The following is a 13,754-nucleotide window of genomic DNA, read 5'->3' on the forward strand; positions in this document are numbered from 1 at the left end:
CCACTCGAAAGTCATCAAAGTGGATATCGTGCAGCCCCCTTATCATTTTTATAGCACAAACTTAAAAGAGATTAAAGATTAAACCGATTTAGACTACCTTCAGTTATGCAGCACTACTTCAGACACAAAAGTATCGATTGACCGGCTCGTTGTAATACCTGTCACAGTTGTGCACATCAATCGAGCTGCGAATTAAGGCTGATTTAGGGCTCACCCCACCTGGAATTTGTTTGGCAAGCGTGGGTAGGGCGAGAGCCGAAATTTCTGGGGTTTCATTAGTGGTTATTGGAGCAGCAAGTCTTTCCGGGCCTTTCTTTGGGAGTTGGATTTGGCCGTGTGTGTGGTGTTATTTATGGAAATTCGATAGGGATCGTGCCGGGGATTACGAGCCAGAGTGCGGGGTGGCAACCTGCACCCCCGAAAGCCGAAAGGTTCAGTAATTTATTGCTTTGGTGCTAATTAGTTCGGGGTGCAATTTTTGGACGCTTCGGCTTCAATTGGGGGGTTATTTCGGGTTTTTTTTTTGTGCGAGAGCTTTATTTTTGAAATCCGGAAGAATCAACATTATTAGGGCTGCATTTTGTTTGATTATATGAATCCGATAAATCAAATCACGAACAAAAAAACGTGTTTTTTTTTTTTTGTTTTCTTACTTTTAACATCAAATTCGAGTTCTGCGATCCTATTTTAGCCGAATTTCAGTTTTTGATTGCCTATTCAATTACAAAATGCATTTTCGCAATATTTCATCACCGCCATTTTGGCCACCATCTTGGATTTAACAATTACAAATCACTTTTGAGTAGTTCGCTTAAATTTCCCATATGCGAAAACAGCAAGCAATATAAGGCTACCTACGTGTTAAGTTTTCGCGAAAAAAGGAAGATTCCCGCCAGGTTTCTAGAACAAAGTAGGTCTGTATAAGAGCACACAATTTTGAACCATACTGCATCAATAAAACAAAAGTTATGAAAATGCATATTTATGCGAACAGGTGCAGTTTAGGGGTCATAGGGGAAATTTACCCATTTTAATCAGTATAAGACGTTCGACCAATTCTTATCACTTTTGCAGTTTTCCGCAATTAAATCAACATTTTCAAATACATCAACAATGGAGAGTTGCTTGCTCACTTTTATTTGAGCAATTTATTACTTTGGAACAATCGAAAATACTTTATGAATGTTGTAATTCATGATCAAAGTGCTGATAGGCCGAAAATAGAAATAGGCTGAGAAAGGGTATATTCCCCCTACTTATATTCAACAATCAAAAGTGAAATTACCAAAAACTTCATGTGATTATATAAAATTAACAATAATAACTAAAAATTACTTGAGATTACAGCCTAGCTGCCCTATTTTTCAATAGAGCTCAACCTTAGGCAAAAACAGACAAGATTACGCCCTATTGAAAAGTTATTTTTTTTTTTTATTAATTTTATTGTTTCGTCATTATGTGTGGCCAGATTTCCTATTTAAAGAATTACCAGTAATTACTAGAATTATTGGGAAATTCTTGAACTACTGCAGAATTATTGATTTATTCATGAATTATATAAATAACTTGAAATTACTAAGTTATTCTGAAATTACTGAATTAACTGCTCAAAATTCGTGTGATTGACATGACAATAAATCAAGAAATGAATAAGAAAAATGTGACCCGGTTACATAGAGTGAAACTTTTGCAGCTATCATGATAAATTTCACCGCAACTGGACAGATTGTTTAACTCCATGTTGCAATTTTAATGTTTAGACAATAGATTTAGCAATAAATGGATATAGAACTTGATTTCTTTAAAAAGAATCATAGAATTACCAGAAATTACAGGAATTTCCGGGAACTTTTAGAATTACTCTGGAATTACTGAATAAATCTGGAACTACTTAATTTCTTCCTAAACAACTAGTAATTTTGGAGTGACTAGTCTTATATGACGCTGGAAACCCCTAGTGTTTCGTGATTTTATTTCTAACAATAGCTCGCATCAAATTCCACAACAAAGCATACCAAATTTGGTGCAAAATTACTGAAACAGCCATTTTCCTTACACATTTGGGACAACATGAAAACGGTACAGAATCCCACTCCCCAGAATGGCTCATTCCCTAGAATGACCCATTAGGGTGTAATATGGTTGTATGGAAAAAAAGAAAGTTCTCCAAATTTAGCGAGCACAGCCACTTTTTAGTTCCTTTTGGGGTCCTAAACAACTCCCCAAAGTTTGGGAACGATTGGTTTAGTCCTCACTTTGCGCAAAGCGATTCAATTTTCCATATAACTTTGTATGAGAAAAACTATTTTTTTGGATTTTGATATTTATAAAATCCACTTTTCACGCTGTACTAAAACCGGATTCATATTCGGATGCCTTGGAAGGTGCTCTACAACTTTCCCGAAGAGAGTATGGTGCTAACTTGCTCCTAAAAAAAGATACAGCGTGTTCAAAACTCGTCTAAAACGTGTTTTTTGCTCGAAAATCACGTTTTAGACGAGTTTTTAGGACGCTGTATCTTTTTTCACAGACAAACTAGCACCATCTTCGGGTAAGTTGTAGAGCACCTTTTAGAGCATCCGAATATGAATCCGGTATTAGTACAGCGTGAAACGTGGATTTTATAAATGGGTAATTCTCTACCAACTCACACGAAATCAGGAAAAGTTGCCCCGACCCCTCTTCGATTTGCGTGAAACTTTGTCCTAAGGGGTAACTTTTGTCCCTGATCACGAATCCGAGGTCCGTTTTTTGATATCTCGTGACGGAGGGGCGGTACGACCCCTTCCATTTTTGAACATGTGAAAAAAGAGGTGTTTTTCAATAATTTGCAGCCTGAAACGGTGATGAGATAGAAATTTGGTGTCAAAGGGACTTTTGTGTAAAATTAGACGCCCGATTTGATGGCGTACTCAGAATTCCGAATAAACGTATTTTTCATCGAAAAAAACACTAAAAAAGTTTTAAAAATTATCCCATTTTCCGTTACTCGACTGTAAAAAATTTTGGAACATGTCATTTTATGGGAAATTTAATGTACTTTTCGAATCTACATTGTCCCAGAAGGGTCATTTTTTCATTTAGAACAAAATTTTTCATTTTAAAATTTCGTGTTTTTTCTAACTTTGCAGGGTTATTTTTTAGAGTGTAACAATGTTCTACAAAGTTGTAGAGCAGACAATTACAAAAATTTTGATATACAGACATAAGGGGTTTGCTTATAAACATCACGAGTTATCGCGATTTTACGAAAAAAAAGTTTTGAAAAAGTTGGTCGTCATCGATCATGGCCATTCATGGTCACCCGTGACAGACACGGACGACGAAACAAAGAGAAACGCAAAAAGTAACTTTTTCAAAACTTTTTTTCGTAAAATCTCGTAACTCGTGATGTTTATAAGCAAGCCCCTTATGTCTATATATCAAAATTTTTGTAATTGTCTGCTCTACAACTTTGTAGAACATTGTTACACTCTAAAAAATAACCCTGCAAAGTTAGAAAAAACACGAAATTTTAAAATGAAAAATTTTGTTCTAAATGAAAAAATGACCCTTCTGGGACAATGTAGATTCAAAAAGTACATTAAATTTCCCATAAAATGACATGTTCCAAAATTTTTTACAGTCGAGTAACGGAAAATGGGAGAATTTTTAAAACTTTTTTAGTGTTTTTTTCGATGAAAAATACGTTTATTCGGAATTCTTAGTACGCCATCAAATCGGGCGTCTAATTTTACATAAAAGTCCCTTTGACACCAAATTTCCATCTCATCACCGTTTCAGGCTGCAAATTGTTGAAAAACACCTCTTTTTTCGCATGTTCAAAAATGGAAGGGGTCGTACCGCCCCTCCGTCACGAGATATCAAAAAACGGACCTCGGATTCGTGATCAGGGACAAAAGTTACCCCTTAGGACAAAGTTTCACGCAAATCGAAGAGGGGTCGGGGCAACTTTTCCGGATTTCGTGTGAGTTGGTAGAGAATTACCCAAATATTAAAATCCAAAAAAATGTTTTTTTTTCATACAAATTTATATGGAAAATTGAATCGTTTTGCGCAAAGTGAGAACTAAACCAATCGTTCCCAAACTTTGGGGAGTTGTTCAGGACCCCAAAAGGAACTGAAAAATTGCTGTGCTGGAAAATCGATTTTGATATTACACCCTAATGACCCATTCCCCAGAAATATTTAGAACCTTGAAAAAACAATATTAAATTTCCCATTTGGCATGATGCCATTTAGCACTTAGTTTTCCCTTCTTTAAAGAAGGAAAAAAATCAACATTAAAGGGAAAATTCATGTTTTTTCCAGGTCAAAAATAAAATCACAAGTGAAAACCATTTCCGGTTTGAGGGGATAATTGCCCTTCTTTGGTTGAAATATAACAACAATAAATTAGCTGTCATTATAGTCGCCAGACCATTTTTTTTTTAATTTTTCAAATAAGTTCGTGTTGAGTATTAAGTTCTAAGCAAATTAAATATAATTTTATAATGAAAATAAGGTTTACACGAAAATCTATGCAGGACTATCTCTTAGAGGCTATTCATTGACCACTTGAACTCTTTTTTTATTTGTGAAACTTCCAAGAATTGAATATTTTCAGCTACGTAATATTTAAATTCGACCAAACACAATCTGAAATGTGCATAAATATATTACTTATGTTAAAAAATAATTAAAATAAAAATATCACATAATCAACTTATCACAATTTTTACATAATTTGGAAAACAAAAATAATGTATTTACAATGTAGGTTATCCTCTTGTGTTTTTCCTCAAAATCAGCTGTAAATGCCCACATCAAGTACCACCATCATCAGCACAGCAGCAGTGCCATCGGAAGCAGCTTAAGGCCAGTAGTCACTTGTACTTTCGTTTCGCTAATTTTACACAAAGTACGCGGGTGCGCTCCTATACAGTGTGTGTGTGAGTCATAATATTGTGTGGAAGCACTACAAAGCATCAATTACTCGCTAGTACCATCAGCCGGGTGCGTTCGTTCGTCGAAAGCCAGCCAGAGAGAATCAAGTAAAGTGCCGTCAAACAGCAGAAGCTCGGAACAATAAGCTTCGCTCGCAAGTGCACAAGTACAAACTTTCATCCGAAAAAAAAACCTTGAGGGAAAAATAAGGGAACACTCACTTTAGTCACTGTTTGACATCGGGCCGGGTCGGAACAAGTTTAGTCGCGCGCTCTCTACCCATCACTACTTGTCGTGAAGACCAGAAGAAAGTGGTTGGAACAAGACAAAAACGGAATAAAAAGAACACCAGAAAAACACAGGAAAGTGCAAAGGTTATCGGTTAATAAGCATAATCAGCAGTGACCGAAACGGAAAACAACAACTTACAGTCAAAGTGTAACACCATCGAAAAGGGCATGCGATTAGTAAACTGAGCATAACTGACTTTCGTAAAAGACACTTGATGTTTGCCGCCAACTATCCAGAAAAAAGGTCAAATTACTTTCGAGTGAACTCAGTGACCATTTTTATTTGCCCTCCATATATTTACACATGAAAGATCATAATCAGGAAAAACCGGCAAAACGGCATCTCATTTCAATGACACAAACACACTGAGCTAAATTAGCACATGAATTAAAAATTGCAACAAACCAACAAAACTAAGTGGATTAGACGCGACGCGACACGGTGGTGGAGAAATAGTGCAATAAAAATTGTGATGTATATGTACCAGCTGAGTTCGAAATTGGAAAGAGGAAAAAGGCAGAACTAAACCTCGGTTTTATGACAGTAATCTAACTGCAAGGGGTGTAGCACGTTCCCTTGTTGAGATACCGAAATCGTGCTCTTTGGTATCTAAGAAGTAGAGTGATTTGGATCACCCACTTATTACTCCTGGATTTGACAATTGGGTCCTAAAATGAAGCTTAGATTGCTGATATTATTGTTTACAGCGATAAAGCTTATTTTTCTGAGTGCAATGACCCTTTGTACGACCACAAAGAGTTTAAAATGGATTTTTAAATCAATTTTGAAAAATTATCCTCGCGGTCCTTCTTGACAGAAAAGCTCCTACTTGACAGCTCGTTCCAAGGGGACCATAGTTGATCCATCGAAAAAATGTTGTCTTGTCAAAAAAAAAATTTGCATTAAAATGAAAAAAAGTGATCAGAAATGGTTTTTAATCGTGTTTTTACCGTTGTACATAAAAATTGACATAGGGCTTTAGTACCCAATTGTTTGAAATACACTTATAAAACCCGCCGACGGTATTCAAACAGCAATTCCAACTTGAGCATGTAAATTTTTATATGTAGGAGTATTTTTCAAATTTGAATTTTTTTAGAGATATTGCCAAGATTTCTTTTTTTTCAATTATTTTTCATAGTTCCATATAAAAGTTAAAGAAATAAAAGTGCTTTGATTTGGTTTCTTCCCTGGCCGTTTTTTTTGCCATTAGGGTGACCTACGCCGTTTTAGGATGGTCCAAAAAATTGCCATTTTCGTCGATTTTCCCGAAAAATACTTTTTTCACTGAAACTGCGATAACTCGAAAATTTTTGCGATGACAAATACATGTTTGGGTACCAAAAGTTGCGTATTTCAATTACAAACTGAATTAAATAAAGTATAAAAAATTGATTGGTAAACCTAAAACACTTAAAAAATATTGGTAGCGTAAATTGAATTACAGTTTGAATAGTTGAGCAATTCTCTACGAAATAAGCCTTTTTCACATTTTATTTTTAACAGTTTGAGTAAGGTTTAAAACTTTTTGGGTGCCTTCCGTTTGCCCAAAGCAGCCATTTTGCATCATCAGTTTGTCCATATTATTTTTCATACAAATTGAACAGCTGTCCATGAGGGTGATAGAAGTTGACAAATTTAACAAAAGAATCACAGACTTGACAATGATCCGACACCAAGGCTTGAAAAGGGATCTATCACTGAATGGGACTGCTCGATATTCGACAGAACTTTCTATCAGCGATCATTTCCCAAAACGATATTTGATCGCTGACACACAACGTCTATCATGACCGTCGTTGCTTGGCGACGGTCAGTGAACGTAAACACGAAGACGAAACGAACGAAAAATGCCTCAAGCTCAAGCAGCCGCCCGAACGAGACAACGTGCTCTTTCTCTTTCTCTCGTTTTTGTCTCTCTCTTCCTAATGTATGCTGCGTGGTGACAGGAGTCATATGATTGCTATCATTTGAGAGATGATCGGCATCTCGGTAGAATGTCAAACGAACGCTCTCCAAGCGATTTTTCTCCTGGAGGGAAGTCAATGATTGTGTGAGTGACTTTGCGTAGCACTCATTCCTTTGTGTGTGAAACGAACGAAAGTAGAATGTAAAAATCAGGTTGTCGTGGTGAAGACGATTGGAGTGTTCTCTCAGCTATCACCAAAAAAGTCGAAATTTCGCAAGCCCTGTCCGACACATTAAACGCCACTTTTTGGGGGAATTTTTAAATTTTTGCATTTCCCCATACATTTTTTCGAATTTTTCCATACAAACTTCTACGATAAAAATCGACCCTTAACCCTTAACCGATTTGACTCAAAATTGACACAGTTACTAACTTTCACCAAATGAATCAAGCCGAATTTTCAAAATTTTCATTTTTTCTTATCACTTTACTGTCCATACAAAAATGTTATGTGAAAATACATGTGTCGTTCTCGGCAAAGTTGAGAACTACAACGAAAAAAATGATAGAAGCACTAAAAATTGATTTCCACTATAACCAAATTTCACTAATGTACTTTTTGATGGAAAATTTGATTTTACATTTAAAAATGAAGTCAAAAATTTGTTTTGATTTTTTTTTCGATTTGTTTGAAGAATCATATTTTTTTTAATTTTATAGTTTTTTTAAAGGTCCTATGAACATATGAAACACAATAGCTTATAGGACCTTTTCAGAAATAACTCTAGAATTGTGCTTTGATCAACAATAACCGCTTATTCTGGAATTTTCTGAATAGATGCCATTTTATGTAACCTTAAACATATAGAAATATTTAAAAAAAAAAAGTATGTTTGGATATCAATTTTTAGTGACAAAAAGTAATTTAAAAAAATATTTTTTGCATGCATCTTTTTTTGTGTTGTTCTCCATACTTACAACTTTACCGCGAAGACAAGAAATCGAACAAAAAAATCATTTAAAAAAAGACATATTTTTGATTTTTTTACATACCATTTTGCATTTTGCGTCCAATTTCCTGGGAATACAAAGATCCCGGGAAACGGGAAATTTTATTTTTTCGAAAATTGTTCTGATCTTGCTTCTGATAAATATTTTGCACACAATAGTATAAGAAAGCGACTTTAATGGCTAAAATAAGTGTGAGGATAATTAATACAACATCGAGAAACTATCTATTTTTATTATTCTTTTAGCTGTCTTTCTAATTGTGCAATACATAAAAAATAGAAGTATTTATTTTATCAAAGTGTTTGGACAGCGATTTAAATGAATTCATACTCTCTCATGAAAATTCTTTAAAACTTGCTTTTGTGACCAGTTTGAGACAGTGTGATTAAGATTAACCGAAAACTAAAAAAAAAACATTCAAAAATTATTTTTTTCATGTTAAATATCTTTTCTAACTCTAGTGTTACTGTTTTCAGCTCTTAAACAAAATAGTTAAGCTTTTTAGTTTTTCCTTGAAAATCTAACTTCTTGTGTTTTTTACTTGAAACAACTCAATCCTTTCAAATATTTGAAGTAGGTGTTTTTAAAATATATTTTCATTCTTTCTCAAACAAGTTAGTTAGTAGTTTTTAACGATTTCTTTAACGGTTATATTTTGTCACATGGTTTCTAGCTCGATCAATCACTCTTCCATTTTTTCATAATTATCCCTTCAATACCCATGGTAGTGCTTTATAAAAAATTTACTTCAATGTGAAATTTCTTGAATACCATTGAACTTTTTGAACTTATTTTCCTTGAACAATCCTCTTTGAAATATTTCATACCATTTCATACCAATTTACGTTTCATCCAATTTGATCATGGTAAACAAAACATACAAAAATCACAACATTGATCTGGCGGGAAGGGGTAAACGTGTATTTTTAATGAAATATCAGCAATTATTCTTTTAAAAATGTTATAGTTTATTTTCCTTAAGCAAGGTCTATTTTCAGTTTTTAATGCTTTAGAAATAAATTTTCACGCGAAAAGATCTTAATCATATTTAGTTCCTCAAATTTTATCTGTGGTCAAAAAAGTTAAGAAAAATTGTAAACTTTCGCTAAAATTTCTGAAGTTTCCGGGAAATTTACAAATTCCCGGGAAACGGAAAATATTTTTTACCGCGACGGGAAATTGGATGCTCTCGACTGTTGATGCAAAATGGCATCATTAGGCATACGGCATACGGAAGGCACCCTAAAAGTTTCAGCAACATTTAAAAATGAAAAAAAAATGGATGGCCGAAAACTCAGATGTTTGTATTTTTTTAATTTGCTATAATTCAAAAAAATTCATCATTTTTAAGAGCGCAGTGTTTTTTTCAATTGCTACCCTAAAATATGAATAGTTTGATATTATTTTCGAAATTATATAGCAAATTTGGTACTTTCAAGCCTGAATTCAAAAATAATAATAATAATGGGGAAATAATTCCTACGACCATACGAAAATTATAGGCTAGTTTTGAAAATTTTAATTTTTGGATCATATATAACCCATCAGGCCTGAAAGGGTTAAGCTACATATTTTTTATTATTAGAAGTAGCCAGTCCGATGAAAGCATGCTGGAAATTCTTACGTTCAAGATCTTTTCTCGTCAGTGTAATAATTGCAATACATCCGAAAATACCCAAACAATTAAATTGCAATCCTGATTTTTGAAATTAGAAACTTTTCAAAAATTTAACATAAGCCTTAAAAATAAAAATAAAATGTGAAGAATTGATTCCATTTATTTCAAATTAATTAAAACAGATGAATTAACACAAGCCTACCATGCTGGACACACTCAAATTCTTCCTGTTCGTCATCCTGCTGCTGATTACGATCCTGCTGAACCAGAATGTCATATCGAAGAAGTCGGGCGAGCGAGACCTCAGCCAATTTTGGCGCCTCGAAAACTCCAACGGAAGTGCGTACTTCAAACAGTTTTTTATCCTTGCGTAAACTAATTGCATTTAACAATTTCCCCTCAGCGCTCAAAATGGAAAACCAGTCCATCCCCTCCGGTGTCTACACTGCCCTCGAGGCCGCCCTGATCATCGAGTCCATCCTGGACCACAAGAACGACCTCACCACCAAGTGGATCGCCCTGGACAACTGGACGTACACGCTGGATGTAGCTTGTGACGTGCAGGATCTTAACTTTACCAACGTTGTGCTAACGCTTCATGGAGTTGACACGTTTGCCGATGTCTACCTGAACGACGAGTTGCTCGGCTCGACGGACAACATGTTCGTCCGGTACCGGTTCAACGTGCGCAGGCAGCTTCGCCACGAGGTAGGTAAGAGCGATGGATTGGAAGGTTTTGGGGGGTCTACCAGAAGAATCACGTAAATTTAATTTGATTTTAGTGTAAAACTACCAGCAAACTTCGGATCGAGTTGAAATCTCCGGTAACGACGGCGAAAGCGCTGTCCGCAAAGCACGAACAGCTCAAGATTGTGCCGGAGTGTCCGCCGGAGGTCTACAACGGCGAGTGTCACGTCAATCTGATCCGCAAGATGCAGGCCAGCTTCGCGTGGGACTGGGGACTGGCGGCACCGTCGATGGGCATCTGGAAGCCGGTTCGGTTGGAGTTTTACGATTCCGCCAAGGTGCGGGACGTGACGTTCGTGCTGAGCGACGAGGAGACGGAGTGGAGTGTGCGGATTGGGGTACACCTGGAGACGGGGACGGTGGCAAGGCGGGTGAAGGGGACGTTGACGTTTAAGCTGTTGTGGGTATTTGGTGGGTTTTGAGGTTTGACCTTGGTATGATCAAGTCTTACTGATTTTCAGAGGGATTGAGATCGATAGTCCGGTGATCACCGTTGATGAGACGAGCAACGAGGCTGGAGAACTGTTCGTCGAAGGTAGCATGATCGTGGCGAAGGAAGCCGTCAAGCTGTGGTGGCCCAACGGGTACGGACGTCAAACGCTGTACAACCTGTACGTCAAGTGGGAGGACGACCTGATCAACAGCATCCAGCTGCGCGATCGTGACACCATGATTTCCGAGAAGATCGTACGGGTTGGCTTTCGGAGTGTTCAGCTGCGTCAGGAAAAGGCCAACGATCGCGGGTTGATGTTCTACTTTCTGGTGAACGAGATCCCGATCTTCATGAAGGGTTCCAACTGGATACCTTCATCGGTACTGCCGGAAAGTTCGTACGACGAGAACTACGGTAAGTGGTATTAGGTACTTGAAGATCACCTGATCATCAAAAACGCTTTCTTATTTCCAGTCAAGTTCCTGCTGTACGCGGCTCGTGACGCCAACATGAACATGCTGCGAGTTTGGGGCGGAGGAGTCTACGAAAGCGACTACTTCTACCAGCTGGCGGACGAGCTTGGTATCCTGATCTGGCACGACTTGATGTTCGCTTGCTCGACCTATCCAGCGGACGCTGGATTCCTGGAAAACGTCAAGCTGGAGGTACGCCAGAACGTCCGGCGGATCCAGCATCACCCAAGCATAGCCCTGTGGGCTACCAACAACGAGAACGAAGTCGCGATCCAGCAAAACTGGTACGGCACCAACGGGAACAAGAACCTCTACGTCGAGGACTACAAGAAGCTGTACGTGGAGACGATCGCGCCCGAAGTCGAGCGGGAGGACAAGTGGCGAACGGTGCTGATATCTTCGCCCTCGAACGGCAAGAAGTCCGTCGAAGACGGGTACATCTCGGCGAACCCGCAGGATCCGTTGTACGGAGATGGTAAGTGATCCTTCAAGGACTGAACCAACTATTATTTGACACGATCTACCCCACAGTGCACTACTACAACTACGACCTGGACGGCTGGAATCCGATCGTCTACCGCGGAGGTCGCTTTGTCTCCGAGTACGGCTACCAGTCCTACCCAGCGTACACCAGCTGGCCCGTCCGGGTGCTGAACAACGAGGAGCTAGCCGACCTGATCAACCATCGACAGCACAGCCCACTTCGCAACGCACCAATCAAAACCATGATCGAGAAGAACCTCCCCATGCCCCTGGAAACCAGCCCCAACTACTGGCGCGACATGATCTACCTCAGCCAGGTCTCGCAAGCGATGATCGTCAAAACGGAAACCGAAGTGTACCGCTCCAAGCGGCTCGAGCACGGCACCATGGGAGCCCTGTACTGGCAGCTGAACGACGTGTGGATCGCTCCTTCCTGGTCCAGCATCGAGTACGGCGGCAAGTTCAAGATCCTCCACTACTGGATGAAAGAAATGCTCGCCGCGCACCACGTCGTCGCGTACATCAACACCCTCAAGCGGCTAGACCTGTACGCCATCCGCGACACCCTGGGTCCCGACGAGCAGTGGAAGATCGAGGTGAACATCCACCGCTGGGACAGCTTCATGCCCGTCGACAATCTCACCTACGACGCGATCACCGTCCCGGAAAACACCGTCGTCAAGGTCGACTCGTACGACATCTACGAGCACCTCCACAAGAAGAACCTCGCCCCGAAAGATCACCTCCTCCTCATCAACCTGTACCGCAACGGCGTCAAAGAGGCGGAGAACTTTGTCTTCCTGGACAAGGTCAAGAACGCCGCACAGCTCACCACCAGCCCGAACGTCAAGCTGACGCTGGCGACGGTCAGCTGCAATCCGGCCAACAGTATCATGCGCGTGAGCATCGAACTCTCGGTCAGCAGGCCGGTGGCGTTCCTGTACATGGAACTGACGCCGGAAAACAGTGCCCTCAAGCAGTGTCAGTTCTCGCGCAACGGGTTCCTGCAGTTTAGCCCCATCCAGACGGTGTACATGCAGTGCGTCGATCCGGGCTGCAAGTCGAAGCTGGCGAGCAGTGATATCAGCACGTTGAGTGTTAATCGGTTGATGAATAAATAGTTGGTAAGAAGTTGGCAGTGGTTTGATGAGTTCCGAAAGTCCTGTTTTTTATTTCTTCTTTTTCTATTTTCTTCTTCACCCAGAGCTCGTTCGTTTGATTTCTACCGAAATTCCGATTACCTTCCCCATGACCTCATTCAAATGAATAATGTCACCACCGCATAAGCACGAATAAGATAATAATTTTAAAAAAAGAGAAAGAGCATGTATCTCACTGTTTGAGTGTACTCAAGCTCGGCATTCGTTCGTTTCAACTTCGTGTGCGTTCACTGATGGTCTCTTTTCGTAATGACAATCAAGGCAGGCGCGCTAAGTCAGGATTCAACGAGCGAGTCGATCATGAAAGCTGAAGGAGTTAAGGAGGTATTAGACTACGGCAAATAAACAAACAAACTCGCACATTTTGACAGTTTGCCAGTTTGTATCCGTTGTTTGTTCGCTAAAATGGTTCGTAACACCCCATAAGTGCTCAATTTTATTTTTTAGAATAAAATTTTAATGTTTCATTGAATTTGAGAATGTCTTGTTTTATTTGTGTGGCAGAATAAAGATGCAAGGAATCTAAAAATAGTTCTATAACTTGTTGGTTCGCAAAATTTGCTTTGGACTGATTCGAGAATTTTACTCTATAAGAAGCCGAGTTATTTTTTTATTGATTGCATCACTTGCTTACGTCAGGTTTTTAAAACTTTACCCTTTGAAAAAATACGCGAGATCCGAAAGTCAACCGTGTGATTACTTG

General features: G+C 38.9%; 1 protein-coding gene across 2 annotated transcripts in view; it reads left to right on the forward strand.

Moving 5' to 3' along the window:
• Nucleotides 1–13,020, forward strand: part of LOC120415625 (beta-mannosidase) — a 165,835-nt gene extending 152,815 nt beyond the window's left edge. Inside the window, exons 2-8 of one of the 2 annotated variants that reach the window (XM_052706557.1) lie at nt 5,254–5,284; nt 9,934–10,094; nt 10,159–10,463; nt 10,538–10,902; nt 10,964–11,349; nt 11,410–11,883; nt 11,940–13,020. In XM_052706557.1, coding sequence (XP_052562517.1) covers nt 9,959–10,094; nt 10,159–10,463; nt 10,538–10,902; nt 10,964–11,349; nt 11,410–11,883; nt 11,940–13,012 — 2,739 coding nt within the window. In that variant the 5' untranslated portion in view covers nt 5,254–5,284; nt 9,934–9,958 and the 3' untranslated portion in view covers nt 13,013–13,020. The other variant, XM_039577226.2, reaches the window with a different exon arrangement.
• Nucleotides 13,021–13,754: the final 734 nt, after the last annotated feature.

Source organism: Culex pipiens, chromosome 1 (assembly GCF_016801865.2).
Source record: "Culex pipiens pallens isolate TS chromosome 1, TS_CPP_V2, whole genome shotgun sequence".
NCBI classification, from domain to species: domain Eukaryota; kingdom Metazoa; phylum Arthropoda; class Insecta; order Diptera; family Culicidae; genus Culex; species Culex pipiens.